General features: G+C 45.1%; 1 protein-coding gene across 4 annotated transcripts; it reads left to right on the top strand.

Annotated features, from left to right (window-relative positions):
- Positions 1–800: 800 nt before the first annotated feature.
- On the top strand, positions 801–20992 carry LOC123758028 (transmembrane protein 177). Of its 4 annotated transcripts, none has more exons than XM_069338884.1 (5): positions 801–923; positions 7050–7191; positions 11490–11715; positions 12643–13110; positions 20339–20992. In XM_069338884.1, exons 2-5 carry the CDS (start codon positions 7052–7054, stop codon positions 20522–20524), a joined length of 1020 nt encoding a protein of 339 aa, XP_069194985.1. In that variant the 5' UTR covers positions 801–923; positions 7050–7051; the 3' UTR covers positions 20525–20992. The 4 variants fall into 4 exon arrangements, with proteins under 4 accessions (XP_069194985.1, XP_069194983.1, XP_069194984.1 ...); XM_069338882.1 differs by having other exon boundaries at positions 804–919; XM_069338883.1 differs by lacking the exon at positions 801–923 and adding an exon at positions 965–1157.
- The last annotated feature ends 5842 nt before the right edge of the window (positions 20993–26834 follow it).

Genomic DNA, 26834 nt, shown 5'->3' on the forward strand with positions numbered 1-26834 from the left:
CCACCATGGCTGAGGGCACACCAGGGGCCCACCATGGCTGAGGGCACACCAGGGGCCCACCACGCCCGAGGGCACACCAGGGGCCCACCATGGCTGAGGGCACACCAGGGGCCCACCATGGCTGAGGGCACACCTTGGCTGAGGGCACACCAGCAGCCCACCACGGCTAAGGGCACACCAGGGGCCCACCAGGAGCCCACCACTCCCGAGGGCACACCAGGGGCCCACCACGCCCGAGGGCACACCAGGGGCCCACCATGGCTGAGGGCACACCAGGAGCCCACCATGGCTGAGGGCACACCAGGGGCCCACCATGGCTGAGGGCACACCAGGGGCCCACCATGGCTGAGGGCACACCAGGGGCCCACCATGGCTGAGGGCACACCAGGGGCCCACCACGGCTGAGGGCACACCAGGGGCCCACCATGGCTGAGGGCACACCAGGGGCCCACCACGGCTGAGGGCACACCAAGGGCCCACCATGGCTGAGGGCACACCAGGGGCCCACCACGGCTGAGGGCACACCAAGGGCCCACCAAGACCTATCAATTCTCGGCACCTCTCAGCCAAGCCGGCGCCGGACATCGCGTTACCCAGCCACAACACGTAAAAAAAAAGTCTATCAACAATCCCGTGAGCCAAGGCGATATGTGCGCCAGGCGTCGTATAATTGGACCGTTGATGAATGCCAAACGGCAATATCAAATTCAAATCGCAAAACAGAACGTGATCCGGCGGCCCCTAGGCGGAGGAGGTGTCTAGACGTCCGCTCGTTGTCAAGGTTGAACCAGGAGTTTAAGAACATACCATCAGCAACGTTGCAAGAGGACGCATCTTGTCTCGCTCGCTGTGTGACCACGGCGGCCCTCTGCTTGAGCTACACACACCCACTCTACCAACGTTCCTGATACCCTCTGGAGTGAGTGAGTGGATGGATCGATCTTCAGCTCGCCAGCCATAAAGCAAGCCAGCATCGTCTCGCTGTTACAGCAGCTGTTATTCTCCAGCCTCGACGAGCACTTCGGTGCAGCCAAGACCAGTTCCAGCCAGCAGTGTATTGGAGCAGAACCAGGCGCTTTCCAGCCAGCATCTCGTTCTAAGCAGTGACATCTTCCTCGCAACATCTTCTGTGTGTTGTCCAATATGCTTGTGTCCAGGTAGGACTGTATTTAGGTGAACAGCCCCACTTCGAGCCAGAACAGGCCCAGGTAAGAAGACGGAAGTTCACCTTTTGCAGCTGCGTCATGGCATAGGTGCATTCTTTTTCTTCTCTCCTAAAAATTCTTCCGTTTCTGACACTGCCAAGCCAGTTGTGGAATCTGGTGATCGTGCGAGCCCACCATAACTGGGGGTTGCAACCTTCCGGAACACGGTGTTTGTTCGTGGTAAGACCCTTAGGCCAGGTCCTAGACCTGGCCTACACACTGACCCCCACTGAGCTTATGGAATCGCAGTGATTGGCACAAAACACGGGACTGTCAGTAGATAGTTAGTCACAATGGCTCACTGTCTGCGGATGAACTACACTGGCACTACACCAATAGACACAATTGACTGCATCACCACCTTTTTCAATGCCACTGGCACGCCTGCCACTAACCATATCAAACACACCAACACCAACAGCATCAAATTTCTTATTGCCTCAGAAGACGACTTTTTTGCCTGTTTCAGGGAACCTGCTTTCAGTAAACTCGCTCAAGCTTCACTGACTCCTGTCCTCACTATTGAACAAAAAACAAAATGCTCTGTCCTTTTAAGAAATGTCGACAGCTCTGTTCTATCAGCACCTAACACTATCAATCTCTCTCAGGACATTTCATACAGGAATGCTATTACTGTAATGGAGATATACCCAATGCCTAATACAAAACACCTTAAGATCCAATGTTCCTCCCCTACAGAAGCTCAAAAACTCTTGCATCAAGGTATAAAAATCCTCAACACCAGCACTCCTCCCTATCTCATTAGTCCAGCTGACTATCTTCCTTTGCTGCAATGTTTCAAATGTTACAAACACAGTCACGAAACCCGAAAATGTAAAAGCCCACAAATTTGCTCCAACTGCTCTGCAGAAGGCCATTTTTATACTCAGTGCTCTGCCCTTACCTTAAAATGCACTAATTGCCAAGGAGATCATTCAGCAGTTGACAAATCTTGCCCTCTGAGAAAACAAACCCTGAAAACTCTTCGTACTAACCAACCTCGCACTCATGCACACCCTCATTCTTCTTCAACCTCTCATATCACATCTCATCACCAAACAGCATCAGCCAACTCCATGTTTTATGCCAGTGTCCTTAATGCCTCACCTCACCAGCAACATCTATTGAACTCAATAGCAGAATCAGAGGCTGAAAGCTGACCATCGTTATTAGACAGGAGAGTCGGTTTGTTATTTAAAGACTTCTTTGATCCCAATATTTGTGAAATTGTTCTCCAAGTTTGTTTAATGTTGCTCTTTATTTGGGTAAATTTATCTTCGTAGTATTTAGTTTAGGCTCGTCTAATTATCTCAGATAGCAATAATGAGTAATTCTTTGAGAATTCTTTGGAGACAATTCCTAACCTATACTTCTTCTCAAGGTCATGTTTTTTATTAATAGATTTAAGTATTCCCTTTGTAAGCCAGGGATTGTTAAGCCTTTTGGTTGTGACTTGTTTTGTAAGCATAGGACAGTGGGTATTATAAAGGCTAAGAGTTTTTTGAAGAAAAGATTGCACTGCTAGGTTGATGTCCACTATGTTACCTAACTCGGACTCCCAGTTGACATTATCAGCAGCAGTTATAAAATTGTCTATAGCAGTTTCATTGTGTAGTCTAAAACGTATCTCTCTTGACTCAAGAGGTGGTTTGCTAATGTTAGTTAAGAGAAATGTGGGGTAATGGTCTGTAGTGCTATCGGTGATTATACCTGAAGTAAATGGAGAGGCTATGTTTGTCCAGATGTGATCTAGAGTCGTGGCAGTGCTATCAGTGATTCTAGTAGGTCTAGTGATTAAGGGTATGAGGAAGCAGGAATTCATACAGTTGAGGAAGCTAACAGCAGTTGGGTGTTCTGGCTCGCAGAGGTCAATATTAAAGTCCCCTGCGATAATTAGGTGGTTTTTGTTCAGTCTGTTATCAAGTATTAGATTTCTAAGGTTTGAGTTGAATTCGGACACATCAGTGTTAGGAATTCTATAAACTGCACCCACAGACAAGGACAGACTCGGCACCCTTGACTCTGAAGCTGGCGAAGATATACTCCCCATAGCAGTCTCTAGTTCTAATTTCTTTTAAGCATGTTAGTTCTTGGTGGTAGTAAAGAGCAGTGCCACCACCTCTCTGAAGTTGACGACAGTTGTGAATTGCTGAGTAGTTAGGAATGTTAAAGAGTTGAGTAGTATCCTCTTTCAACCATGTTTCAGTAAGTATAATAAAAGAGAATTTGTTGTCAATAGTTTCAATCAAGGCACTAACATCATCGAAGTGTTTACCTAGGGATCTAACGTTCAAATTGATTACAGAGATATTGTGATTATGAGTTAATACATTGTTTACATCATGTGCTGCAAAATATCTGCAATTTAGATCATTAAAGTGATTATTGTCATAGATAGTGGATAAGAGGTTAAGTTCAGGGTCTATACTTGTCTGCATAAAAAAAGCTGATTGCAGGAAAAACAAGGAAAGAAAGGCAAATTACAAGGTAGAAAATAAGCTATAAAATAGGGGAAAAAAATGTACACAATACTGTACAAAACAAACACAAAAGGGGCTTACAGGGGTACAATGGAGTAAGGGAGTATGGCTAGGCTAGGAAACCTAGGTAATAAATGAGATTAAAGAAAAAACATATAAACATGGACTATACAAAACACAAGATATAGACATACAAAACAAAAATATAAACAAGACTAAGCAATACAAAAACAAATTGAGCAAAAATGAAAAATGAGGTAGATTGCTTACAAGTACTCTCAGGTACACTGTAAGTAACAATAGATAGATAATATATATCAATATAGATAAGAATGTCACGATACAATAAGATAAGCAATTACAGGAACAGATGAAAACAAATCTGCTGTAAAATAGAAAGTAATTATAGCAAAACACAACAATATAATAATATAACAATACAATAAGAGCTTACAAAGTATTGAGTCTGCTAAATTAGAGAATAATTATGGCAAGACACAACAATAAATGCAAGTAAACAAAAGAATTGAAACAATTAGAGGTAGAATTAAGGTCACTAGATAGCCATGGAGGATACACAAGTTTGGTGGAGAGAACAAAAAATCAGTAGAGACTGTCAAGATGAATATATACAAAAATTTGACAAATGATAATTGTAAAGTAAAATAATCTTAAAGATAATAAATTTTATTTAGCTTAGTTTTAACTTATAATTAGTATGAACTTAATTAAAAGAACAAAAATGAGATCAATAATTGATTTCAATAAATGACATAGATCAATACAAATAAATTTAAAATATAAATGGAATAGGGTAAGATTAGATTTAAGAGTAAAATTTTACAATGAAACTGAGGTAGATGCTTGCATAAGTGCATGGAGACTTGATGGATTATTTAGGAAATTATATGAATGAGAGAACATTAGGTAAATGGTAAGGCAGAGACAGCACCTTAGACAAAGTTAGATTAAGTTAGGTTAGGCCGTTTACTGTTTAATAAATGACGTTTGGCCGTTTAAACTGTTTAATAAATGTAACCAAAGCCATCATTTGTAACAAATTAGATGGCAAATTCCTTGGCATTCTCATTGACCACAAGCTGAATTTCCAGGGACACATACTAAACATATCAAAAAAAGTTTCAAAAACTGTGGGCATTCTTTCTAAGATCAGATATTATGTACCACGCCCTGCCCTGGTGACTCTCTATTACTCCCTTATCTATCCATATCTCAACTATGGTATTTGTGCTTGGGGCTCTACTACCCAAAATCACTTACGTCCTCTAATTACTCAACACAAAGCTGCTATTAGGACAATATCCAATTCTGGCCCCAGACATCACTCGGTACCCCTACTCAAATCTCTGAATATGTTAGACATTAAGTCACTGCACATTCTCTCATGTGTATTATACATATATAAAACGCTAAACTATAATGCCAATCCTGATCTCAAAAGCTTCATAGAAGGTTGTAACAGAACCCATGAGCACCACACCAGAAATAAATACAGTTTTGATATTCCTAGAGTACGACTTAAACTAGAAATGCTCTACAAATCAAGGGACCCAGAATGTGGAATGACCTTCCCAACCATGTTAAAGACTGTACCTCTCTCAACCAGTTTAAGTTAAAAGCGAAGCTATACCTAATAAATTCCCTGTAACCTACCTTACCCTTCTATTGTCAACCAATGTCTGTTTTTTTCTTTAAAGAGCGCTGTTTGTCGACATAATTGTATTTGTGCTGCTTTTTCATCTATGTTTTCATTCTACTCATTATGCTCAATTAGTATTAAGCTTGTCATTTAAGTTTATCATGCCCGAAACGCTTTGCGTAATAGTGGCTTTAGGCATTGTATGTACTAGCTCTACCTATAAGTCTACCAATCCTTGTAAAAATTTATTGTATGTATGTACCTTACCTAAATAAAATTGTATTGTATTGTATTATATTGTATTGTATCAAAGATTGAGGAAAGATGTATACGTTCGTAAGTACTTGCGTAACTGCTTCCTGAATCTGGCTCCAGAGGCTTAGGGCCCTTAGGGCAGGAATAGCCCCCCCCCCCAAAAAAAAGAATACGGGGAGGGTGGCGTGTGACGTCACTGGGTTAACTGGAGGGGACGTTTTTGGACCGTGCGGTAGTGTTGTGGTGGCCCCAGCCGCCGCCCCCGGTAGTGTGTACTGTGGTCACTATGGCAGGTGGGTGTGTCACCGTATATGGCCACTCTCATTGACGGGTCTATAGTGTCACCGTATTGTGCGAGATAGCCAGTGGCTGACGAGGAATAGTTCTTTGGGTACTGGGCCGTGGGGTACTGTCTTGTTTTGGGTACTGGGCCGTGGGGCACTGTCTGGTTTTGGGTACTGGGCCGTGGGGCACTGTCTGGTTTTGGGTACTGGGCCGTGGGGCACTGTGTGGTTTTGGGTACTGGGCCGTGGGGCACTGTGTGGTTTTGGGTACTGGGCCGTGGGGCACTGTGTGGTTTTGGGTACTGGGCCGTGGGGTACTGTGTTGTTTTGGGTACTGGGCCGTGGGGCACTGTCTGGTTTTGGGTATTGGGTACGTCTCTGTACTGTTAAGAGGGTCACGGTAGCATAGTCGAGTTCATTCTCGACTCAAAATAGAGAATTCCGGGTTCGAATCCCGGGCGGCACAGAAATGGTTGGGGCATGTTTTCTTTCACCTCATGACCCTGTCCACTTGGCAGTAAATAGGTACCCAGGAGATAGTCAGCAGTTGTGGGGTTGCATCCTGGATGGGATCAGTAATTCGGCCCTGGCGGGGGGGGGGGGGCGACCTTGGTATAAGCCTAATGTTTATGATGTGTGTAATCTGGCTTCTTGTCCCTGACACAATGAATTATTTGAATTATAGGATTGTGTATAGGGTGGGGGAGGGGGGAAAGTAACTTCATATTCCAGATTGTTCGCCAACTGATTTTTTAAAGCTTCCTAATTTGCCCTACCCAAGTCAAGACAACTCGAGCCATCTTGACCATTCCCATCCCAAGCTTAACCTAAGTACCTGCGTGCCTGACCATTCCCAGGATCAGCGCCTATTTTATAAACTAGACAAGAAAAATATTAGAAAATGTCTAATATCAATATTAGAAAATGATCTTTTGTCAAAATGCCTGTGTACGACTTGGGTTCAGGCAACTATTTTGGGTTGCATACTTGGTAAGACCAATCATTTGCCTAAGGAGACCTTGATGCATGTAATGAGTTTCCTGTTTCTGACAATGATTTGTTAATTTTTATTTTATTGTATTTCTCATGGTTCTTGTATCTATTGATTTAAGGGTGATGACTATTCTAGTTCATGTACAAGTGAATAATGACCACCATATTTCAGGCATGTCTTGGGCAGTAAGTCCATCTGGACGCAGAGTGGTTAGAGTCTTGAGCATAGCAGGAGCAGCTGGCAGCTTCCTGGTCTATTACCTCCCAAACACATACTTATTGAACACTTATAAGAATGTTACTAAGCTATACAGGTATGGTGCTGCATATTTTGGACATTTTTAAAAACTTTAATAAATATGTATTTTAAATTGTACTGTACTTTATAGTTGTGTAACAATGTGGCTGTTTCCACTGTAATCTAAATGTGTACAGTACCCGGCTGTAGAAATAGCCCAACTCGCACACATGAAATGAGATGAAAGTTACAGCAATAAGTGACCAGAGTGGACCGAAATGTCGTCACTTTGATTTCATTTCATATGTGTGGGTCAGGTTATTTGACTTTGGCCACATTAGTGACATGTTCTCTGCTTATGTGTAAAATTTTCTTCTAATTTTGGGGATAGTTATTGTAATCGATAAATTGTTATTAATGATGCGAGATGGTTGGTGCATTCATGTTTTTTATTTTATATATAAAAGTTTTTACATTCTTGTAAAGCCACTAGCGCGCACAGCATTTTGGGCAGGTCGTTAATCCTAATATTCCCCGGAATACGACCCGACTAATCGTTCAACAACCGGGTACCCATTCACTGCTGGGTGAACAGAGGCTACAGTTAATTATTGGCGCCCAGTCAATTCTCCCCTGGCTAGGTTACTAACCCAAGCTACAGCACTTTTGAAGCACCGGTTGAGTGTTTTAGCGAGTCACAGGAACTGTTAATGTGTAGTCTTTGTAAAATCCCTACTTACATAGTGTTTCTGGCAAGTTATTTGGCAAAAGGAAGAAAAGGCTGCATAGTAGGCTAACAATAGCAGTGTTTTTGCAACTTGGTTTTGTTTGCCAAAGATAACACAAAATACTGACATAGACATAGGGAAACAAAGATCAGAGCTGGTCCACACTCGTCTGTCCTCAAAGATACATTCCTCCAACCCTTGGTATAGGGTCTATCTACACCTTATCCTTACCCATTGCTTCCTCTGATCTTTAGCAGTCCTCTCCACACCTATACACTATGAAAATGTCTTTTGAGCATGTATACTTAATTTAACCTGGTCTATCAATTATTTACAGTCCTCGATATGTAGAGCTTTTTCTTTCATAAAGAGTGTTGTATCAAGGCTTGGTGAGGTGGACCCTTTGCTGTTCAGGTGCTGACATTTGGTCGTAGGGTGGATAGGGGACCGAAATACCCAACCAGTACTGTAGTTTGCTGGGGCATTCTTTGGTAATCTTTAAGTTGCCAGGGAGGGCTCTTGAAGGCTTCATTTAGCATGTAGAATTTGAGTTGTCTAGAGTTCACTTTAGCTGTATTATATCTTCCAGTGCATTCAGTTGCCAGTACGCATAGTGACCTAACAGAATGTTAAGTTTCCTGTGGGACTTGTGCCTCTAATGTAGTCCTGCCAAACTGCATGGTTTGCTTTTCTGAGTGAGGGTTCTCAGAAATGTACCATTCATATGCTAAACCATAGACTTGCAAACAGGATTGACACATAACTGAAGTTGTGTGTAAACCCTGGTGTGTTGACACAACACTAGTGGGTTCCTTCTGTGCTCAAATTATTTGTGCCCAAGTTAGGGTAAATTTCATGGTGTATAAATTTTCAAAGGACAATTCTATAGTCATCAATTCTATAATCATCAAAAACTGCAAAAAACCCTATCACAGACCCTAAAAAATTTTTGGAGATGGAGCCTAGATACTGATGTTATCCCCGACATAATTAAAACAGCAGAGCTCGTGCCACTTCCTCTGAAGTACTGTGGTAAAGCTGATGCAAAAAATTAGACAAATGGCTATTTCATCACACATCCTAAAAATACTAGTGCTAGGATGTAAGATCGCAGAACGCATGGAATCGCTGCATCAATATAACCCTGGGCCAACACAAGGCAGAACAGGGTGCTCCTGCCCCTCCTCAATTGCTAGAGCACTATGACATGGCTTTAGATGCCATAGAAGACAAAACACTGATGTAATATACACAAATTTTGCAAAAGTCTTTGACAAATGTGGCCATGGTGTTATTTCCCACACAATGCGCGCAAAAGAAATTCCTGGCAAAATAGGGAGATGGCTCTTTAACTTCCTAAGAAACAGGACCCAGAGTGTAATAGTCAACAAGGTAAAATCTGATGCGTCCACTATGAAATGCTCAGTTCTCTGAAGTACCATGCTTGCTCCGATACTTTTCCTCATCCTCGTATGGTATCAATTGAAGCACAGGAGGAAATGGCAGATGTGGGGATTGAAACAAAAGAGGAAATCATAGGAGGTGATAAGAGTACAAAAGGAAAATGAGTGGCAATGGAGTACAGGAGGAAATTGCAGGTAGTGATCAGAGCAGTGTATGGGTTAATTAATAAAATTTGGGCTGTTGTAATGGTTTGATAACTATTAAATATTGGTACAGTACTGCACTGTTTGTGAAGGGTTTCTTAGAATTTATTGTTTCGCAGTAGGTTTAAGGTGTATATACTGTAATTCAATTATAATTCATTTTGTCAAGGACATGCAGCCTGTGTGTGTATATATAGGTTTGTATTGAGGTTCTCATCAGATGACACTACCGATTCTTCCCAGGATGCAACTCTACAACAGTTGCCTAACTCTTTAGTAACAATTAGGACCTCTTCTATTTCTTATATATATAAACGATCTGCCTAATGTCTCTAATATTCTCAAACCTATATTGTTTGCTGACGATACTACCCTTATCTACTCAAACCTCAATCCACATACACTAAATAATGTTGTGAATAATGAATTAAAAAAAGTCCACTTATGGGTGTCAACGAACAAACTAAACATCGAAAAGACTTACTACATCTTATTTGGAAGCAAATCAAATGCAATTCAGCTACAGATAGACAACATTAACATCAGTAATAAAAATGATGGCAAGTTTCTTGGCCTATTCCTAGACAAGAGACTCAACTTCAGCACCCACATTCAACACACAACTAAGAAAGTCTCTAAGACAGTTGGTATACTCTCCAAAATCAGATATTATGTTCCTAACTCTGCTCTCCTCTCACTATATTATGCACTAATCTACCCCTATCTTAATTATGGTATCTGTGCATGGGGGTCTACCACTGCAAACCACCTTAAGCCCATCATCACACAGCAAAAATCTGCTATCAGAATAATAACTAACTCTGCTTTCAGACAACACTCAGCTCCCTTGTTTAAATCCCTAAACTTGCTAAATATTAACTCCCTCAACACATTCTCTTGTGTCAACTACATTTACAAAACCCTGTTCTTAAATGCAAACCATGCTCTGAAACTCTCCCTGGACAGATGTAATAGGACCCATTATCACCACACCAGAAATAAATATCTCTTTGATATCCCCAGGGTCAAACTTAATCTGTGTAAACACTCTATGCAAGTTAAGGGACCTAGTCTATGGAACTCACTCCCTAGTGAATTGGAAAAACTGTAAAACTTTTGCCTTATTTAAAAGCAAAACCAAAAAGTACCTAACTTCATCTTCTTAGTTTCCTACACTGAGCTTTAAATTTGCTCTGTACCTAGTGTTACCCAATCTCCTAATTTTTATGTAATATCAAACAACCTTATCATTGTGTTCATTGCTGTCTTCTTTTATGTGCTAGCCATATGCTGTATTGTGCCTACCAATTTGTTGTCAACTACCATTCAAGCTGTCATTGCAATCAATCTTAGCTACCTATGTGCTTTAATATACTGTACCTACAATTTTCTCTCGTCTTTTTTTTTTTTTTTTCATTTCATGTAATCTGTTATCATTTTTTTGTCTATAAATTTTGCAAGTATTTACCTCCTTAAAATTTTCTTAGATTAAGGACCTGCCCGAAACGCTGCGCGTGCTAGTGGCTTTACAAGACTGTAATTACCATATTATGTATCCTCACATTCCTTATGTACATTCTTGTATATGCATAAATAAATAAATAAATAAATAAATAAATTTACCAATAGGTGAACAGAGGTGTTGGGTGAAAGGAAATGTGCCCACCATTTCTGTTTTGCCCAGGATTTGGAAACCAGGATCTCAAATTACTTGGTTATTGCCTCTAATGATATTTGTACTGGTATGTCACTAGCAGGCCAAGCATGGCAGGTGTCCTTTTCTGTGTACATAGATGGCATATGAAAGACAACGGCAAATACAGGCAGGCACCAGTGTCTACTCTGAACATGCTAAAATTATGTGCGGTAGTTTTGAACTGATCTATATGTAATAATGTGTAGTGTATTACGTATAACATGATCACCTCGTGTATAGTGTGATCACGCATGCATATTGTGATTGTGTATAAGGTGATTTTGTATAAAGTGATCACATGCGTGTTTACTGTGATGCATCCTAATTCTTTTTTCCTTTCCAGGAAAGGTATTGAAGTTCCTGTTTCGAAGCAAATTACCTCGTTGGTTAAAGAGGTTATGGATGATCTTCAATTGACCGATTTACAGCGAAAATCCATATCAACCTACACTTCTTATGGCTTTGACCTCTTCCATGCTGGCTCAACATCTGTGAAAACGGGGGGAATATTGGGTATACCAATAAATTTTAGCTTTTCTTCTGATAACTTTGATCGCCAAGGTATAGCTGTAAGTGCGGGATTGAACTCGTATTTTGTGGGAATGTGATGTAAAGAGTGTGGAGATGTTTATTAAATGGGTTGTGATTCTATTTAGCTAGCTTATTTGAATGGAAGTAAGAAACCCATTAGCCAAGATACATGCAAAGTCTTTTAGTATGGTGGTCAATACAGTTGGGTCTCTGGATCTACCACTCCCTCAAAATGCACCTGTTTAGCCTGACCAAAAATATACATTGCGAAGCCTTCTCCAAACCCACCTAAGCTGTTGAGGCAGTTTCATAAAAAATGTCTTGATAGTGCATTTTTTCACTAATCATTTTTACTAATATATTTTATAAAATACTGTACTGTATGTGACATTAAGTGAAGGAATAGTTTGGGTTAGTGCAGTTGGTTCATAACTGGTAGGTCTCGGGTTTGATTCCCACAGCAGAACAGAGGCATGTGGGCATATTTCCTTTTACCTGATGCCTCTATTCACTTAGCAGTAAATATATACAGTACTGTACAAAGGTTAGTGATTGGCCTCATTGGACCTTGAAAAGTTTAAAGTCTTCCTGTCCCTGACAATGAAAACTTTAATAATGTTCATGTAGAAACTTTGATAAATGAGGGGAAAATCGGTCACTCGAATGCCTGGAATGTTTTGCTATTTCTTTTCCATAATTGGGTTCCTTTTTGTGGGAATTTGCTTATGACAAGGCTGTCCTAGAATAGACCTTTTGTGCATAGTGAAACCTGATGGTACTATATTTGTTCTTCACTTTTGTATAGCAAAAAAGAAAAGCTTGACAATAAGAATGAATATTTGTTGCTTTTTAAGACAAAATATCTGGCTAACATTTTCAACACTTACAAAAGATTCTCTTTTTATATTTTTTTATTAGTTATAAAGATGCAGGTTATAAGCTTAATTCGTCTTTGTCTTTGCCAGGTGAACAATGAGCCAGTACCTTGGAGCACTGCAGCAGGAGAGTCACTGAAGCAGTCCATTATACTGAGCAAGGATGCCAAAAAATTTGGCATTGCTCGTGAGATCACGTCCTTGTCCACAGTTCAACCTTTTGTAAATGGTGCCTTTACTGCTGCAATAGTGGGCATGGTGTATACAATGAGTTCTACAGTTAATGCTAACTTTAATTTGTATGCAAGACCCCGTTCTCTAAGAATGGTGTGGTATGTATTAGTGTACTCGTTTGGAGGTATCCTCTGGGCACTATGTAAAGATGTATCTACAGTTGGTTACGAAGGAGATGTTGACAAAGCTGTAGCTGATATTAGTAACACGTATGCTGCTGGAGGGTTGGAGTTCTATGAGAAAGTGCTGCAGAGAAACGTTGCCTTGCGGTCTCTGATGGGCGTCAACGGGGAGGCAATTTACACGGCTTATGGCAATGATCAGGTATGGAATGTAAAAAAACTACCATAGTTAAGTTTTTTTTTTATTGATCAAGATTTAGAAGTCGTGAAGCAGCTTGATGAAAAGATAGTCGGTTAGTTTGGTTCGTTTATTATGCACCCCATAACCATCCTGTGGTCAGTGGAAAGGGTTAGAGGCACATAATGGGTTCAGGGACTGAACCCCCACAATTCATTTAGCTAAGAGTTATAAATCTTTGTGCACTGAATTTTGTAACTAGCTCAGTCACATCAACAATGAGCTATAGACTTTCCTCGATTAGTTTCAAAGTTAAGCACTGATATATATATGTTGAGCTAGTGTCACAAGTGATACGTTTAACTTGCACACCGCCCCCCCATCCAGTGGGCAACAGTGGATAGGTTACAATCACTCGTTTACTACCTACAGTTAACAAACTGAGGATATTTTGCTAAAATTTCTGGTAGCAGATAATTTTGACTAGAAATATTTACACATCTCTTGAACATTTGTTATAGAATTGTCTGAATTAGTGTCTTTTCGCACTCCATCACATAGGGACGGAGGGTGTATGAATAATTTTGTTGGCACAGTTTACATTTGGTCAGGTCTACATCGGCAGATAATGAGAATTCCCAGAGATGCTTGTAACACTCTAAGCCGAACAGTAGTAACATCTAGAAGTCTGCCGATTATATTGGATGATGCATAGATGTGTAGCTCCTCTTGCATGATAGTATGATGGATGGAATTACTGGTGTTGATTTTACTTTGCCTCAGATCTACAAAATTTTGTTGAAGTTCTTGCTGAACTATTGCTCTCAGTACTGCTTATTGACAATCAAAGGTTATACTCGATCCTCTTCTTTAAAGGCATATTCTTTGCATAACTCGCCAGTTCTATCCTCCGTCTGGCCAGTTGTTAACGTGAAGAGACTTGGTGGGCGGCTGCCTTAGTGTGATGATCCAGTCCTGTCATTTTGTAGCTATATGCTCCTGCTGCTGTCCTCTCAAATTATGCCAGATGACTTTTCCTTTTCCTTGTCTTTAGTTTTCCTCCCCTCTTCTCCTTTCTAATTGTCATTTCCTGCCGACTTTTTGCCTGTCTTTATTATTCTTTTGGCCTTCTTTAATTTTGATGCCCGGATGTTTGAGAAGGCATACCCTCTCGCCTGTAGAACTGTGGTACCCGACAACGCGAGCGAAGGGACGCTTTTATTGTCAATCCTTCTTTCGTCACTGAACCCGATCTTGATGGACTGACGATTATTAACACTTTCTGCGGATGAGGACTCCTCCCGGCGTCCTGTTTCGCCTACCCGCTCCCGCATGGTGGACATAAATATATGTCCTCTTTTAAAATATTTGTATAAAATTCAATTTTTATCCGATTTACTTTGGGTTTGTTTCAAACTGCGCGCCATGAGGCTCTCTCACCACTAGGCTGCATGGTAAAATAGGTTCATGAAAGGTGTGGACCACTTCGATCAAATGGTATGTCCCAAACGGGTTGCAGGTGGGTGACTTTAGCCGTTTATACTGGTAATGCTTCCCCCATATCATTGTATTATATGCATATGTCTGTTTAGGGAATTTTATTCCGCTCAATGTACAACCAAAAATAACTGTGCAACAAGTATAAACTTGACAAACATAACAAAAGTAAAAACATTTCGTGTGTGTTTGACGCTCACTGATATGTTCCAGCGTTGTTTTATATTTGGCGCTATTCTATCTTACGCTTTGTTGATCTCTTTTTACCTACGGGCTCATAGAACATTCTATTGCGAACACATTGACACAAAAATGAATGACGTACATAGAATAATAATGTCACTGAGAGTGAAATAAGTATAAACTTTCAAAGCGCTGTATCGCACATGTGTCGTCCCGTCACCGATACCGGGTAACAATTTCACCACTTCCCACACTCTTGCGGGCGGGCCGCAATCATTATTCTACGCTTATATTCATATCACCGTGTTGGGAATTTCATTGCGAGTCCATTGATACCAAAATTAACGCTGTAGGACAAGTGTGGAGGTGATAACAATCCCAAGAGTAAAAACATTTTGTTGCTGTTGGGCGCTCACGGCGAGTCATCTTCGTAGTTATTTATTTGGTGCTGATATCCCTATACGTTTCGTGACTTTTTTTTTACTGATGTTCTTCTAGAGAATTTTATTGCGAACACGTTGGTACCAAAATGAAATACGTAGCTCGAGAACTAAGGTCAGGAGAGTAAAGAGTATACACATTTTTGTTTTTACGCTTACGCGGCAAAAACGCCGCGCGCACATACCGCTTTTTTTTTTTTACCATCCCAATGGGGCGCGAAAGTGTTAAGGTAGCGTTTGTGGGGAGTATACTCACGACGCACCCCCTAGGGGCCCCCCGGCAAGACCGGTAACATGTTTCTTGTTGGGTGTCCTGTCTTCTAATTGTGGCTCTGTGGTGGATGTGGGGGCACTTTCATGAACGAGTCTTCCCTCTTGTTTCCATGCCGATGACTCCTGTTTCTCTGTTATGACTTCTTGGGCTCATGGGGTGAGCGACCAGGCCACCCCGAGTCGGACTGTGTTGGAAGACCAGGCTCTGTAGCCTCTGCTGCATTGGGCCCAGACCTAGCTGCTCCTCTGACCCTCGGCTCCCCTCTCTCCCTCTGTGGTTGGGTTGAGCCCTAAACCCCCAGCGGTGACCCCCTTGTCCCCTGGCCCGGCTCCATCTCTCATTGTAACTACTGCGCCTTTTAACCCCCTTTCTGGGGGTTCTCAACACCGTCCCCGTCGCAACCGCACCCACACGATCCCTTCCCGTATTAATTCGTACCACACCTTGTTTGGTCCTCCTACGTGGACTAAGTACTTTGACCGCCATCATTTAGATTCTCCTCCTGATGATTTTTTTCCCCTTCATAGGCACCTTGTTGATTCCGTGGATGCCTGTTACTTTCAACCCCACCCGTCTCGGTTCACGTGTTGTTGTTGCTGCTGCTGCTGCTCAGGATGCAGCTACTCGTTTGGCCGCCTTATCCTGCATTGGTGAGACCCTTGTTCGGGTAAAGAGCGCTCGGTTAAACGCCAGTGTTGGCACTATTCTCCTCCCGCACCATGTTGCGACTGGTGTTAGGACTGCGACAAAGATATCGGGCATATCCTTGAAGCCCAGGGCCATTCTGTCCTCCAGTTGGACACGTTTACTCGTCCCCCTCGTGGTCGTCGCCATCAGCCCGTCCGATTGTGAAAATTACCTTTGATGGTAGGACCCTTCTGCCCTGTCATTCTTGCTGGTGCCAGGTGCTCTGTTCAGGAGTACATTCCCTCCCCTTGGCTCTGTAATAGGTGCTGGAAGTTTAGGCATGATGCCCTCCGATGCTCCAGTACTTTCTGTCCCTTATGTGGGGACGAAGGTCACTCAAAGTCGGAGTGCACTTCTTCTCAGGCTTGCTGCCTCAATTGCAGTGAGGACCCACCCTACCTTCTCCCGCGTGTGTATACATTACAAGCTTGAGGCAGTCGTCCTCGATTTGAAGCACCGGGAACGTTTGTCTTTTCCCGAGGCGAGGCTCAAAGTTCAGTCTCCCCTCCTTTCGCTGGCGTCTCTTACGCTCGTGTGTTGCGCTCTTCATCTCCTTGTCCTTTCCACCTTCCTCGGTCTCACAGCCGTTTCCAGGTCTTGGACCCAGACACGCCCACCACCTCCTCCCAAGTTCCTTTACGTTCTGTCCTGAAGGGTCCCCCTCCTAGTTCTCTGGGGTTCCCCTTCTTTCTACCCAGTCTATCATGTCTCCTGTCTTTTAATTTTTTTTTTTTTGTTTTTTTCTCTCTCTCCCCCCTCTCTTCTCCCTCTGATCCTCCTTCCCATCCTTCTCCTTCGTCTCTTAGCTCTCCACGCCGCCTGTTTGTGCGGGCTGATGTCCATCACTCTCCTAGCGGTCATCGTATTGTTCGCTCTCGTTCTTCTGTTGAGATGCGAGTCTGTTACCCAGCACATTGTTGCTGGAACACCTATCTCTTTGAGTCAAAAGCGAAAGCCTGGCTCGTCTCCTTCCTCCTCCCCGGCAGGTAAGAAGGCTTCACTTTCTTCCTCACCCCCTTCTCTATCACTCCATCCCCTCCCGTTTCGGGGATCAGGCCCCCTGTTCCTGCTGTGGAGGTTTCTTTGGCTCCTGCTTCCCTCTCAATTGCTGCTCTTGCTGAGGTGTGCTCCCTGGTTTCTACCCCTCCTCCTGCTTTCCTTGACCCTCGGATGTCTCCTCCTCTTCCATCAGGCCCTGCTTGTCTGCCTCTAGTCAGTCCTCCCGCTCCCTTCCCTCCATCCTTGATCAGTTTACCCATGCCCCCGACTTTGCTGATCCTGATCCTGCACTTCATTGAGGTGCTGTGTTCCTTTTTAACATTTGTTTCCTCATTGTTCTCTGTTGCAGTCCTTTCTCTTTTAGTCGAAGTCTATTCAATAAAATATTTGGTTATTATGCCAATTTCCATGAACTCTTAACTTCTTGTTTCACAGTTTTCGCCCCTTTGTAACAGTCTCCAGGAGCCGATGCTTGGTGCTAGTCCTGGTTGCTTCCATGGCTATTCCTTTCTCTTCCCCCCCCCCCCCCATCTGCTTTTGCTAGGGCCCATAACTCTTCTTTCTTGATTCGTTCTGATGTTTCCTTCGTCCCCCTGCTCTTTCTATCGCATCCAATGTTCTGCTGCACGTGTCTTCCGATGGCATTCATTATGAGATGCTTCGCCATCTCCCTCCTTGGTGATATTTAGCGCCCTCTGATTATTCCGCACATTTGATGGTGCTACATAGCCTTCCCGGTTTGGTGCCTTCTTTTGATAATTACTTACTTCGCCATCTCCCTCCGTGCACGTCTTGGTATTTACTGAGTCGGTATAATTGGATCTGGGAGTCGTCGTCAGTCCCTGAGGACTGGCTCGATGCCGTTGTCCTCCCTGTTCGTAAACCAGGGTTTCTGGGAACATCCCCCCCCCCCCCCCCAAGTTCTTTTCGCCCTATTGCCCTCACAAGTTGTCTGCAAACTCTTTGAATGTATGGTTAACATTCATCTGATGTGGTTCCTTTAACACAATCACCTCCACTCCCCTTCTCAATTTGGTTTTCGCAATTGCCGCAGCACAACAGATGTCCTGGTGAACTTGGAGATCTATATTCGTGCTGCTTTTGCTGCGAAGACCTCCATTGTTGCAGTCCTTTTTTTTTTTTTTTTTGACCTAGAAAAGGCTTACAACACCACTTGGCGTTATCGTATTCTATCCCAGCTTCATTCTTTTGGCCTTCCTGGTCATCTCCCCCTCTCGTCGTTCCTGTCGGGTAAGGCTTGGTACCGCTCTCTCTGCCTCTTTTCAGCAATATGAAGGTGTGCCCCAGGGTAGTGTTCTGAATACTACTCTCTTTCTGGTTGCCCTCAATGGTCTTTTTTCCTCTCTCCCTTCAGGTGTCTTCTCAGCTCTCTATGTTGATGATCTTGCCCTTTGCTGTCAGGGTGATGATTCGCCTCTCCTTCAACGTCGGCTTCAACTTGCCATTGATGCCGTGTCTTGGGCCACCGATCATGGCTTCAAGTTCTCTACTTCTAAGACTTGTGCCATGACTTTTACTCGGAAGCGGGTCGTTCTTCATCCCTCTGTCACTTTATGGTCATCCTCTTGAGTACAAAGATTCCGCGAAGCTTTTTGGGTTATTCTTTGACATTCGTTGTCTTGGTCTCTCCATATCTCTTACCTCCGTGTTGAGTGCTCCGAGGCCCTTGCCCTCCTTCGGGTATTGTCCCATACTTCTTGGGGGAGCGGATAGGCGCGCACTCCTTGCTTTACATTCCTCTTTCATCCTGTCTAAGCTCGATTATGGTTGCCCTGCTAACTCGTCTGCTTCTCCTTCTACTCTTCGCCGTCTTGATGCTTTGCACCATACTGGGTTGCGCCTTTGTCCTGGTGCCTTTCGTTTGACTCCCGTCCTCGGCTTGTATGTTGACACTGGCTTCCTGTCTCTCCTGAACCGCCGTGATCGCTACTGTCTTCGCTATCTTGCATGATCCTTGCAACATCCTTCTTCCTCTGTCGTGCTTTAACTTTTACCCCTCCTGCGGTTCCTGTTCCTCTTCACCACCACCCTCTTTCTGTCCGGTTATCTCGCTTGCAGGATTCTCTTTCCGTTCGTATTTCTCCTCGTGTTGTTCCTTCTTTGCAAAACAGTGGAGAGTCCCCCTTCTGCAGTTTTGTACATTCTTGACCCACATCACTAAAGCTTTTACCCCTCCTACAGTTTTAAAATGCATTTTCCTTGAGCACTTTTCTTCTCACTCGCACTCTGTTTCCGTCTTCACTGATGGGGTCCAAGTCTGCGGATGGTGTTGGCTACTGTTGTTTTTTCCTGATCACACTTGTCGCTTACCTCTGGAGACTAGCATCTTCACAGCGGAGTTTTATGCTAGTCTCTCTGCTCTTCGTCTCTTGCTCTGTCTCGTTGTCAATCTTCCTTTGTAGTTGTTGACTCTCGTAGTGCCCTCATGGCTCTTGGGTCCTTTAATCCAGTTCATCCAGTGGTTGTCGAGGTCCAGCATTGGCTGTTTCTTGTTCACAGTAAATTTAAGTCGGTTGAGTTTTGTTGGGTTCCCAGCCATATTGGTATCTCTTTAAATGAGCGTGCGGATGTTGCCGCCAGGGAAGCTGTCCGCTCTTGTCCTCTCTCTCTCATAAAGGTATTCCTTATTCAGACTTTTACCCGGTTATCCATTCCTCCATCCTTCCCCATTGGCAGGCTTGTTGGTCATCTGTTACTTGTAACAATTACGTTCTCTTAAAGGTTGTGTATCCTCGTGGCCGTCCTCCTGCCACCGTAACCGGCGACGGAAAACGGCTCTGGCGAGGTAGCGTATTGGCCATACTCGCTTAACTCTTGGTCACTTGATGGAGCGCCGCCCTGCTCCTTATTGTCCTAATTGCATTGTCCTTCTTATGGTCGTGCATATCCTTGTTGAATGTCCTGACTTCCGGGACGAGCGTATGTCTGGTTTTCCGACCATCCCCCCACGGTCACTTGTCTCTCGATAGTATTCTTGGTGACTCGGATACTTTTGATATCGTTCGTCTTGTGCGTTTCTATTCTCGTATTGGCGTCCTTGGTGATATTTACCGACTTGGAAGAGTCGGTAGTGAAGAAAGGATGGGGTGATAATTAGAAGGGGTAATATTAATGCATGTGAAAGGAATGCTATTAAATTTATTTTATTCAGGTGCTGTTGCGGACTAAGCATCTGCCTTTCACTGTACGGAGAGACTACATGAAGACACGAGTCGAGGAGTACTGTCAGAGCAAGGAAGAACCTCGGGCTGTCGGTGGCATGCAGAATGCTGAGCAGCATAAGAGCAAGGACGACGCTCTGGCTGATGCTGCCAGTGATGTGCAGAAAAGTGCGTAGCATGATAACAAGGAAAGAGCTCTGGTAGCAGTTGCTAGTATCATACACGCACTACTTCTTGATAAAGGCATATCCTCGGAGAAGTATTAGTGTAAATATACCATACCCGACTTTTATTGTTGGAGGAAAATTGGCCAAAAACTGTCTTAATAAAAACTATTCATATTATTTAAAGTTTTGATTGTTAAAATTATTGTAAAAAAATTGTTAATGCCAAATGTCATTAAATTTTTCATTTTGCATTGTAGTTTGTTAGTGATTCAAAATTGAGAAGCAAAACTTTTTAAAATTGAAACGGAGAACATGGACCAGTTTTTATAATAATAATATGAAAGAACTCTCTGGACAACTGATGTTAGTGGACAGTTCGCAGGTAAGAAATGTACATTACATAGTCACTAACATGTGTTCTGTTACTTAATTGCTATTTTTTGTATAAAGAAATAATAAAATGTAGGTATTAATATATACAGTACATCATTTACTCCATATTGCTTTCTTCTTGCATGTATGCAATTTGAATAGCTACAATGTATTAATATTGGACCTGTATCACAGTGGTATATTACTTGGCTCACAATCATGGGATCCACATTCAATCCCCGGGTGGGACAGAGATGATTGGGTATGTACATTCAACAGGTACCTGGAAGTTGGGCAACTGTTGGGTGTCGGAAATTCCAACACCCAACAAATTCAAGAGAAAAGTTGCGAATTTTTTGACAACACTTTCGTTGGCCCGGTGGGTGACCCACTGCACGGTTGGCTGGGCATTCCCTGTGAGCACAAGAACCTCGCTCCTCAACCTCTCTTTGGCTTTCTCACCTCAATTTTCATGCTACGTTGTTCAATTTGGTATCAAGGCCGCGACTTTTACGAGCGAGGTCACAAGAATGGTGGGTGCCCACACGGCGGGATCAGGATGCCACGTGGAATATAGAGAATGGGAAGACGTTGGTGTGCATTTTAAAGTCCCCATAGTATTCGGACAATAAATGGAATTTTTACAAATTTTAAAATTATTGATGCCGTTTGCATCATCCCGCACTCTGCTTATGTTGGTTTCATGTCCAACATAAACTTATTCAACGGGAGATGGCGAAGCTTCTCATAATGTCATTCTAGCCCGCTGCCATAGAACTGCAGACGGCCAGGGCAGACTGAAGTTCAGAGAGAGAAGGGATCGTTATAGGGAAGGCGGAGACGAGTGTGGAAATTTAAGGGAAGAGATTAAAGAACGGGCTTACGAAGGAAGGATTGAGAAAGATGAGAACCAGAGCTAACAGAAGAAAAGTGGGAACCCAGTTCGGTCGCGAACCTGCACTGGGGCCGCCACAAGAGTACCACGGAGGTGAAGAACCAGTGAGATATTTGGAACGAACTTACCCACAATCTTGTGGATCTTCTTCCAGATCTGCGGTAAGAGTATCGGACGTAATGGTGGAAACGTAAGATTTCCAACTCTCAGGCTTAGCTGTATGGATGGTCCTACAGGCCACTGCACTTGCTTTCCGAAACCCCCTCCCCGCTCAGCTCGTTGTCGCCGTGTGGGGGCTTAGTGGGCGGCTGCCGGAGTGTGATGCTCCTTGGGACAGTCCTCTGTCCTTTTCTAGCCTTGTGCTCCTGCTGCCGTCCTCTTCAATTCTGCTGGGCATCTTTTCCTTTTCCTTCTGTTTCGTTTTTCTCCCCCCTCTTCTATCTACTTGCCGTTTCCTACCGACCTTTTGCTCGTTCTGGTTCTTCCCTTGGACTTCTTCTATTTTGACGCCCGGGTGCTTGAGGAGGCATACTCATGCACCCGTAGAACTGCAGTACCCGACGTCGAGAGCGAGGGGAACCTTTTATTGTCAATCCCCACTTCGTCACTGAACCCGATCTCGACGGACTGTCGGTTTCTTAAGGTGGCGTTTGTGGGGCGTATACTCGCGACGCACCCCTAGGAGGCCCCGACAAGATCGGCGATAGCTTCTTGTTGGGTGTCCTGCCTCTAATTGTGGCTCCATGGTGGGTGTGGGGGCACATTCGTGAGTGAATTCTTTCTTTCGTCAAGATGATTACCCCTGCTTCGGCTTCTTCTGGTTTACCTTCTCAGGCTCGTGGGGTGGGCGACCAAGCCCCCGAGTCGGTCCGTATTGGAAGACCGGGCTCTGTAGCCTCCGCTGCATTGGGCCCCGACCTTGCTCCTCCTTTGGCCTCTCTGACTCCTTCCTCTGGCTCCCCTCCCTCCTCTGTGGTTGGGTCGAGCCCCAAGCCCCCAGTGGTGACTACCTCGTCCCCTGGCGTGGCTCCTTCTCTAGTTGTAACTACTGCGCCTTTTAACCCCTCTCTCTCTGGGGGTTCTCACCGCCGTCTTCGTCACGGCCGCCCTCGCTCGATTCCTTCCAGTTCTGCTACCTATCAAGCCTTGTTTGGTCCCGCTTCGTGGGCCAAATATTTTGATCTCCTCCCTCTTGATTCTGCGCCTCCTGACGATTTCTCCCTCCATCGACATCTCATTGATTCCGTGGATGCCTCCATTACTTTCAACCCCACTCGTCTCGGTACACGTGTCGTTGCTGCTCCTTCTCAGGATGCTGCTTCCCGCTTGGCTGCCTTATCCTGCCTTGGCGAGACCCCCGTTCGGGTCTCGAAGAACGTTCAGTTGAATGCCAGTGTTGGCACTATTTTGCTCCCGCCCCATGTTGCGACCGGTGTTCGGGACCTACGCGACTGCCACGACGATATTCGACATATCCTCGCTGCCCAGGGCCATTCTATTCTCCAGGTGGACACGTTTACTCGTCCCCCTTGTGGTAGTCGCCGTCAACCCCTCCGGGTTGTGAAGATTACCTTTGATGGTAGGACCCTTCCACCCTCTGTCATTCTTGCTGGTGCCAGGTGCTCTGTCCAGGAGTACATTCCTTCTCCTCGGCTCTGCAACAAGTGCTGGAGGTTTGGGCATGGTGCCCTCCGCTGCTCCGGGACTGTCTCTCTCTGTCCTTTGTGTGGTGGCGAAGGTCACTCTAAGTCGGAGTGCGCTTCTCCCCAGGCTCGTTGCCTCAACTGCGGTGAGGCCCATCCTACCTTCTCCCGTGCGTGTGTCCATTACAAGCTTGAGGCAGCCGTCCTCAACTTGAAGCACCGGGAGCGTTTATCTTTTCCTGAGGCGAGGCGCCAGGTTCGCCGGCTCCCGCCTTATGCTAATATCTCTTATGCTCGCGTGTTGCGCTCTTCCTCTCCTCGTCCTTCCCGCCTTCCTCAGACTCACAACCGTTTCCAGGCCTTGGACCCTGATGCGCCCACTGCCCCCTCCTCTGTCCCTTTGGGTTCTCTCCCGAAGGATCCTCCTCCTGGTCCTCTGTCTGGGGTTCCCCTTCCTTCTACCCGGTCTGTCGTGTCTTCTGTGTCTTCTTCCTCGTCCCCCTCCGATCCTCCTTCCCATCCTCTTCCTCCATCTATCGGCTCTCCCCGCCGCCTGTCGGTGCGGGCGGATGTCCATCGCTCTCCTAACGGCCGTCGTGTGTGCTCTCGTTCGGCTTCTCCTGTTGAGACACTGGAATCCGTTGCCCGGTACGTAGTTGCTGGGACACCGGTCTCTTTAAGTCAGAAGCGTAAGCCTGGCTCCTCTCCTTCCTCTTCCCCGGCGAGTAAGAAGGCTTCGCTTTCTTCCTCAGCTCCTCCTTCTGGCTCTGTTGCTCCTTCCCCTCCCGTTTCAGTGCTTGCGCCCCCTGTTCCTGCTATGGAGGTTTCTTTGGCCCCTGCTTCCCTTTCGGTTGCTGCTCTTGCTGGGGTGCGCTCCTCTCTTTCTACTCCCCCTCTTCCTGCTGCTGTCCTTGACTGCTCCTCTCCGTTGTCTCCTCCTCCTCCTCCTCCTCCGGACCCTGCCCGCCCACCTCTGATCTGTTCTCCCGTTTCCTTCCCTCCGTCTTTGCTCAGTTTACCCATGCCCCCTAACCCTGACTTTGCTGACCCTGATCCCGACCCTGATATTCTTTAACGTGCTCTGTTGGTCTTTCGCCTTTGTTTCTTCCTTGTTCTCTGTTTTTGTCCTTTCTCTTCTCGTCGTTGTCCATTCTTCAATGGAACGTTCGAGGTTATTACGCCAATTTCCTCGAACTCCAACTTCTGGTTTCGCGGTTTTCGCCCCTTTGTGTCTGTCTCCAGGAGCCGATGCTTGGTGCTCGTCCTGGTCGTTTTCGTGGCTATTCCTTTCTCTCCCCCCCCCAGCCATTGCTGGGGCTTCTAATTCTTCTGCTCTCTTGATTCGGGCTGATGTTCCCTTTGTTCCTTTACTTTTTCCTTCGCCTCTCCATTGTTCTGCTGCTCGTATCTTTGTGGGGAAATGGTACACAGTTTGTTCCATTTATCTCCCCCCGAGTGTCCCGCTCTCTCTTCCTGATTTGAAACACCACCTAGACTCCTTGCCGGAGCCTGTGCTCCTGCTGGGTGACTTCAATTGTCGTCATTCTCTTTGGGGTGACGTTCTGACGAATACCCGGGGTCGCCTCCTTGAGCCGTTTCTCCTCTCTTCTTCCCTGTCTCTTCTGAATTCTGGTGAGCCCACTCATTTGGACTCTCGAACTCGCACCCTTTCTTGTCTTGATCTTTCTCTCTGCTCTTCTTCTCTTTACTTAGATTTCACATGGCAGGTTCTTGATGACCTCCATGGAAGTGATCATTTCCCCATCCTTGTTTCCTTTTTCTCTTTTCGCCCTTCCCTCTCTTTCCCTAGGTGGCAGTTTGCTAAGGCGGACTGGACCCTATTTTCCCTCAGTGCTACTCTCTCTGACCTCTCCCTTCTGCCCCTCTCTCGCGCTCTCCTCCTTTTTCATGACACTGTCTTCGACGCTGCCCTCCGCTCTATTCCTCGCTCTTCCTCTCGGGGTCCACGGAAGTGCGTTCCCTGGTGGAATGCGGACTGTGCTCGGGCTGTCCGCTGTAAGCGTGCAGCCTGGAAGAAGCACCGCCGTAGGCAGACGACCGATTCTTTTCTTTCGGAAAGCGAGTGCGGTGGCCCGTAGGGCCATCCGTACGGCTAAACGTGAATGTTGGGCATCTTATGTCTCGACAATTACGTCCGAAACCCCTCTGGCCCAGATTTGGAAGCGTATCCGCAAGATAGCGGGTAAGTTCGTTCCCGATGTTTCACCGGTCCTTCACCTCCATGATACTCTTGTGGCGGACCCGTTGCAGGTCGCTTCCGAACTGGGTTCCCACTTTTCTTCTGTTAGCTCTGGTCTTCATCTTCCCCAATCTTTCCTTCTTCGTAAACCTGTCCTTGAGTCTCGTCCTTTAGATTTCTGCACTCATCTTCAGCTTCCCTATAATGATCCCTTCTCTCTCTCTGAACTTTGTTCTGCCCTGGCCCTCTGCGGTTCTACGGCGGCGGGCTCCGATGGTATTCATTATGAGATGCTTCGCCATCTCCCTCCGAGCACGTCTCGGTATTTACTGAGTCTGTATAATCGGATCTGGGAGTCGTCGTCAGTCCCTGAGGACTGGCTCGATGCCGTTGTCCTCCCTGTTCGCAAACCGGGGTCTCTGGGTACTTCCCCTAAGGACTTTCGCCCTATTGCTCTCACAAGTTGTGTCTGCAAACTCTTTGAACGTATGGTTAACGTTCGTCTGATGTGGTTCCTGGAACACCATCACCTCCTCTCCCCTTCTCAATTTGGTTTCCGCAAGTGCCGCAGCACGACAGATGTCCTGGTGAACTTGGAGGTCTATATTCGTACTGCTTTTGCTGCGAAGACCTCCGTTATTGCCGTCCTTTTTGACCTAGAAAAGGCTTACGACACCACTTGGCGTTATCATATCCTATCTCAACTTCATTCTTTTGGCCTTCGTGGTCATCTCCCTCTCTTTCTCCGCAGCTTCCTCTCTCGTCGTTCCTTTCGGGTGCGCCTTGGTACCGCTCTCTCTCCCTCTTTTCAGCAGTACGAAGGTGTGCCCCAGGGTAGTGTTCTGAGCACTACTCTTTTTCTGGTTGCCCTCAATGGTCTTCTTTCCTCTCTTCCTTCTGGTGTCTTCTCCGCTCTCTATGTCGATGATCTTACCCTTTGTTGTCAGGGTGATGATTCGCCTCTCCTTCAACGCCGGCTTCAACTTGCGATTGATGCCGTGTCGTCTTGGGCCACAGGTCATGGCTTCAAGTTCTCTACTTCTAAGACTTGTGCCATGACTTTTACGCGGAAACGGGTTGTTCTTCGTCCCTCTTTGTCACTTTATGGTCATCCCCTTGAATACAAAGATTCCGCGAAGCTTTTGGGGTTATTCCTTGACACTCGTTTGTCTTGGTCTCCCCATATCTCTTACCTCCGTGTTGAGTGCT

Source organism: Procambarus clarkii, chromosome 40 (genome assembly GCF_040958095.1).
Source record: "Procambarus clarkii isolate CNS0578487 chromosome 40, FALCON_Pclarkii_2.0, whole genome shotgun sequence".
Lineage (NCBI taxonomy): Eukaryota > Metazoa > Arthropoda > Malacostraca > Decapoda > Cambaridae > Procambarus > Procambarus clarkii.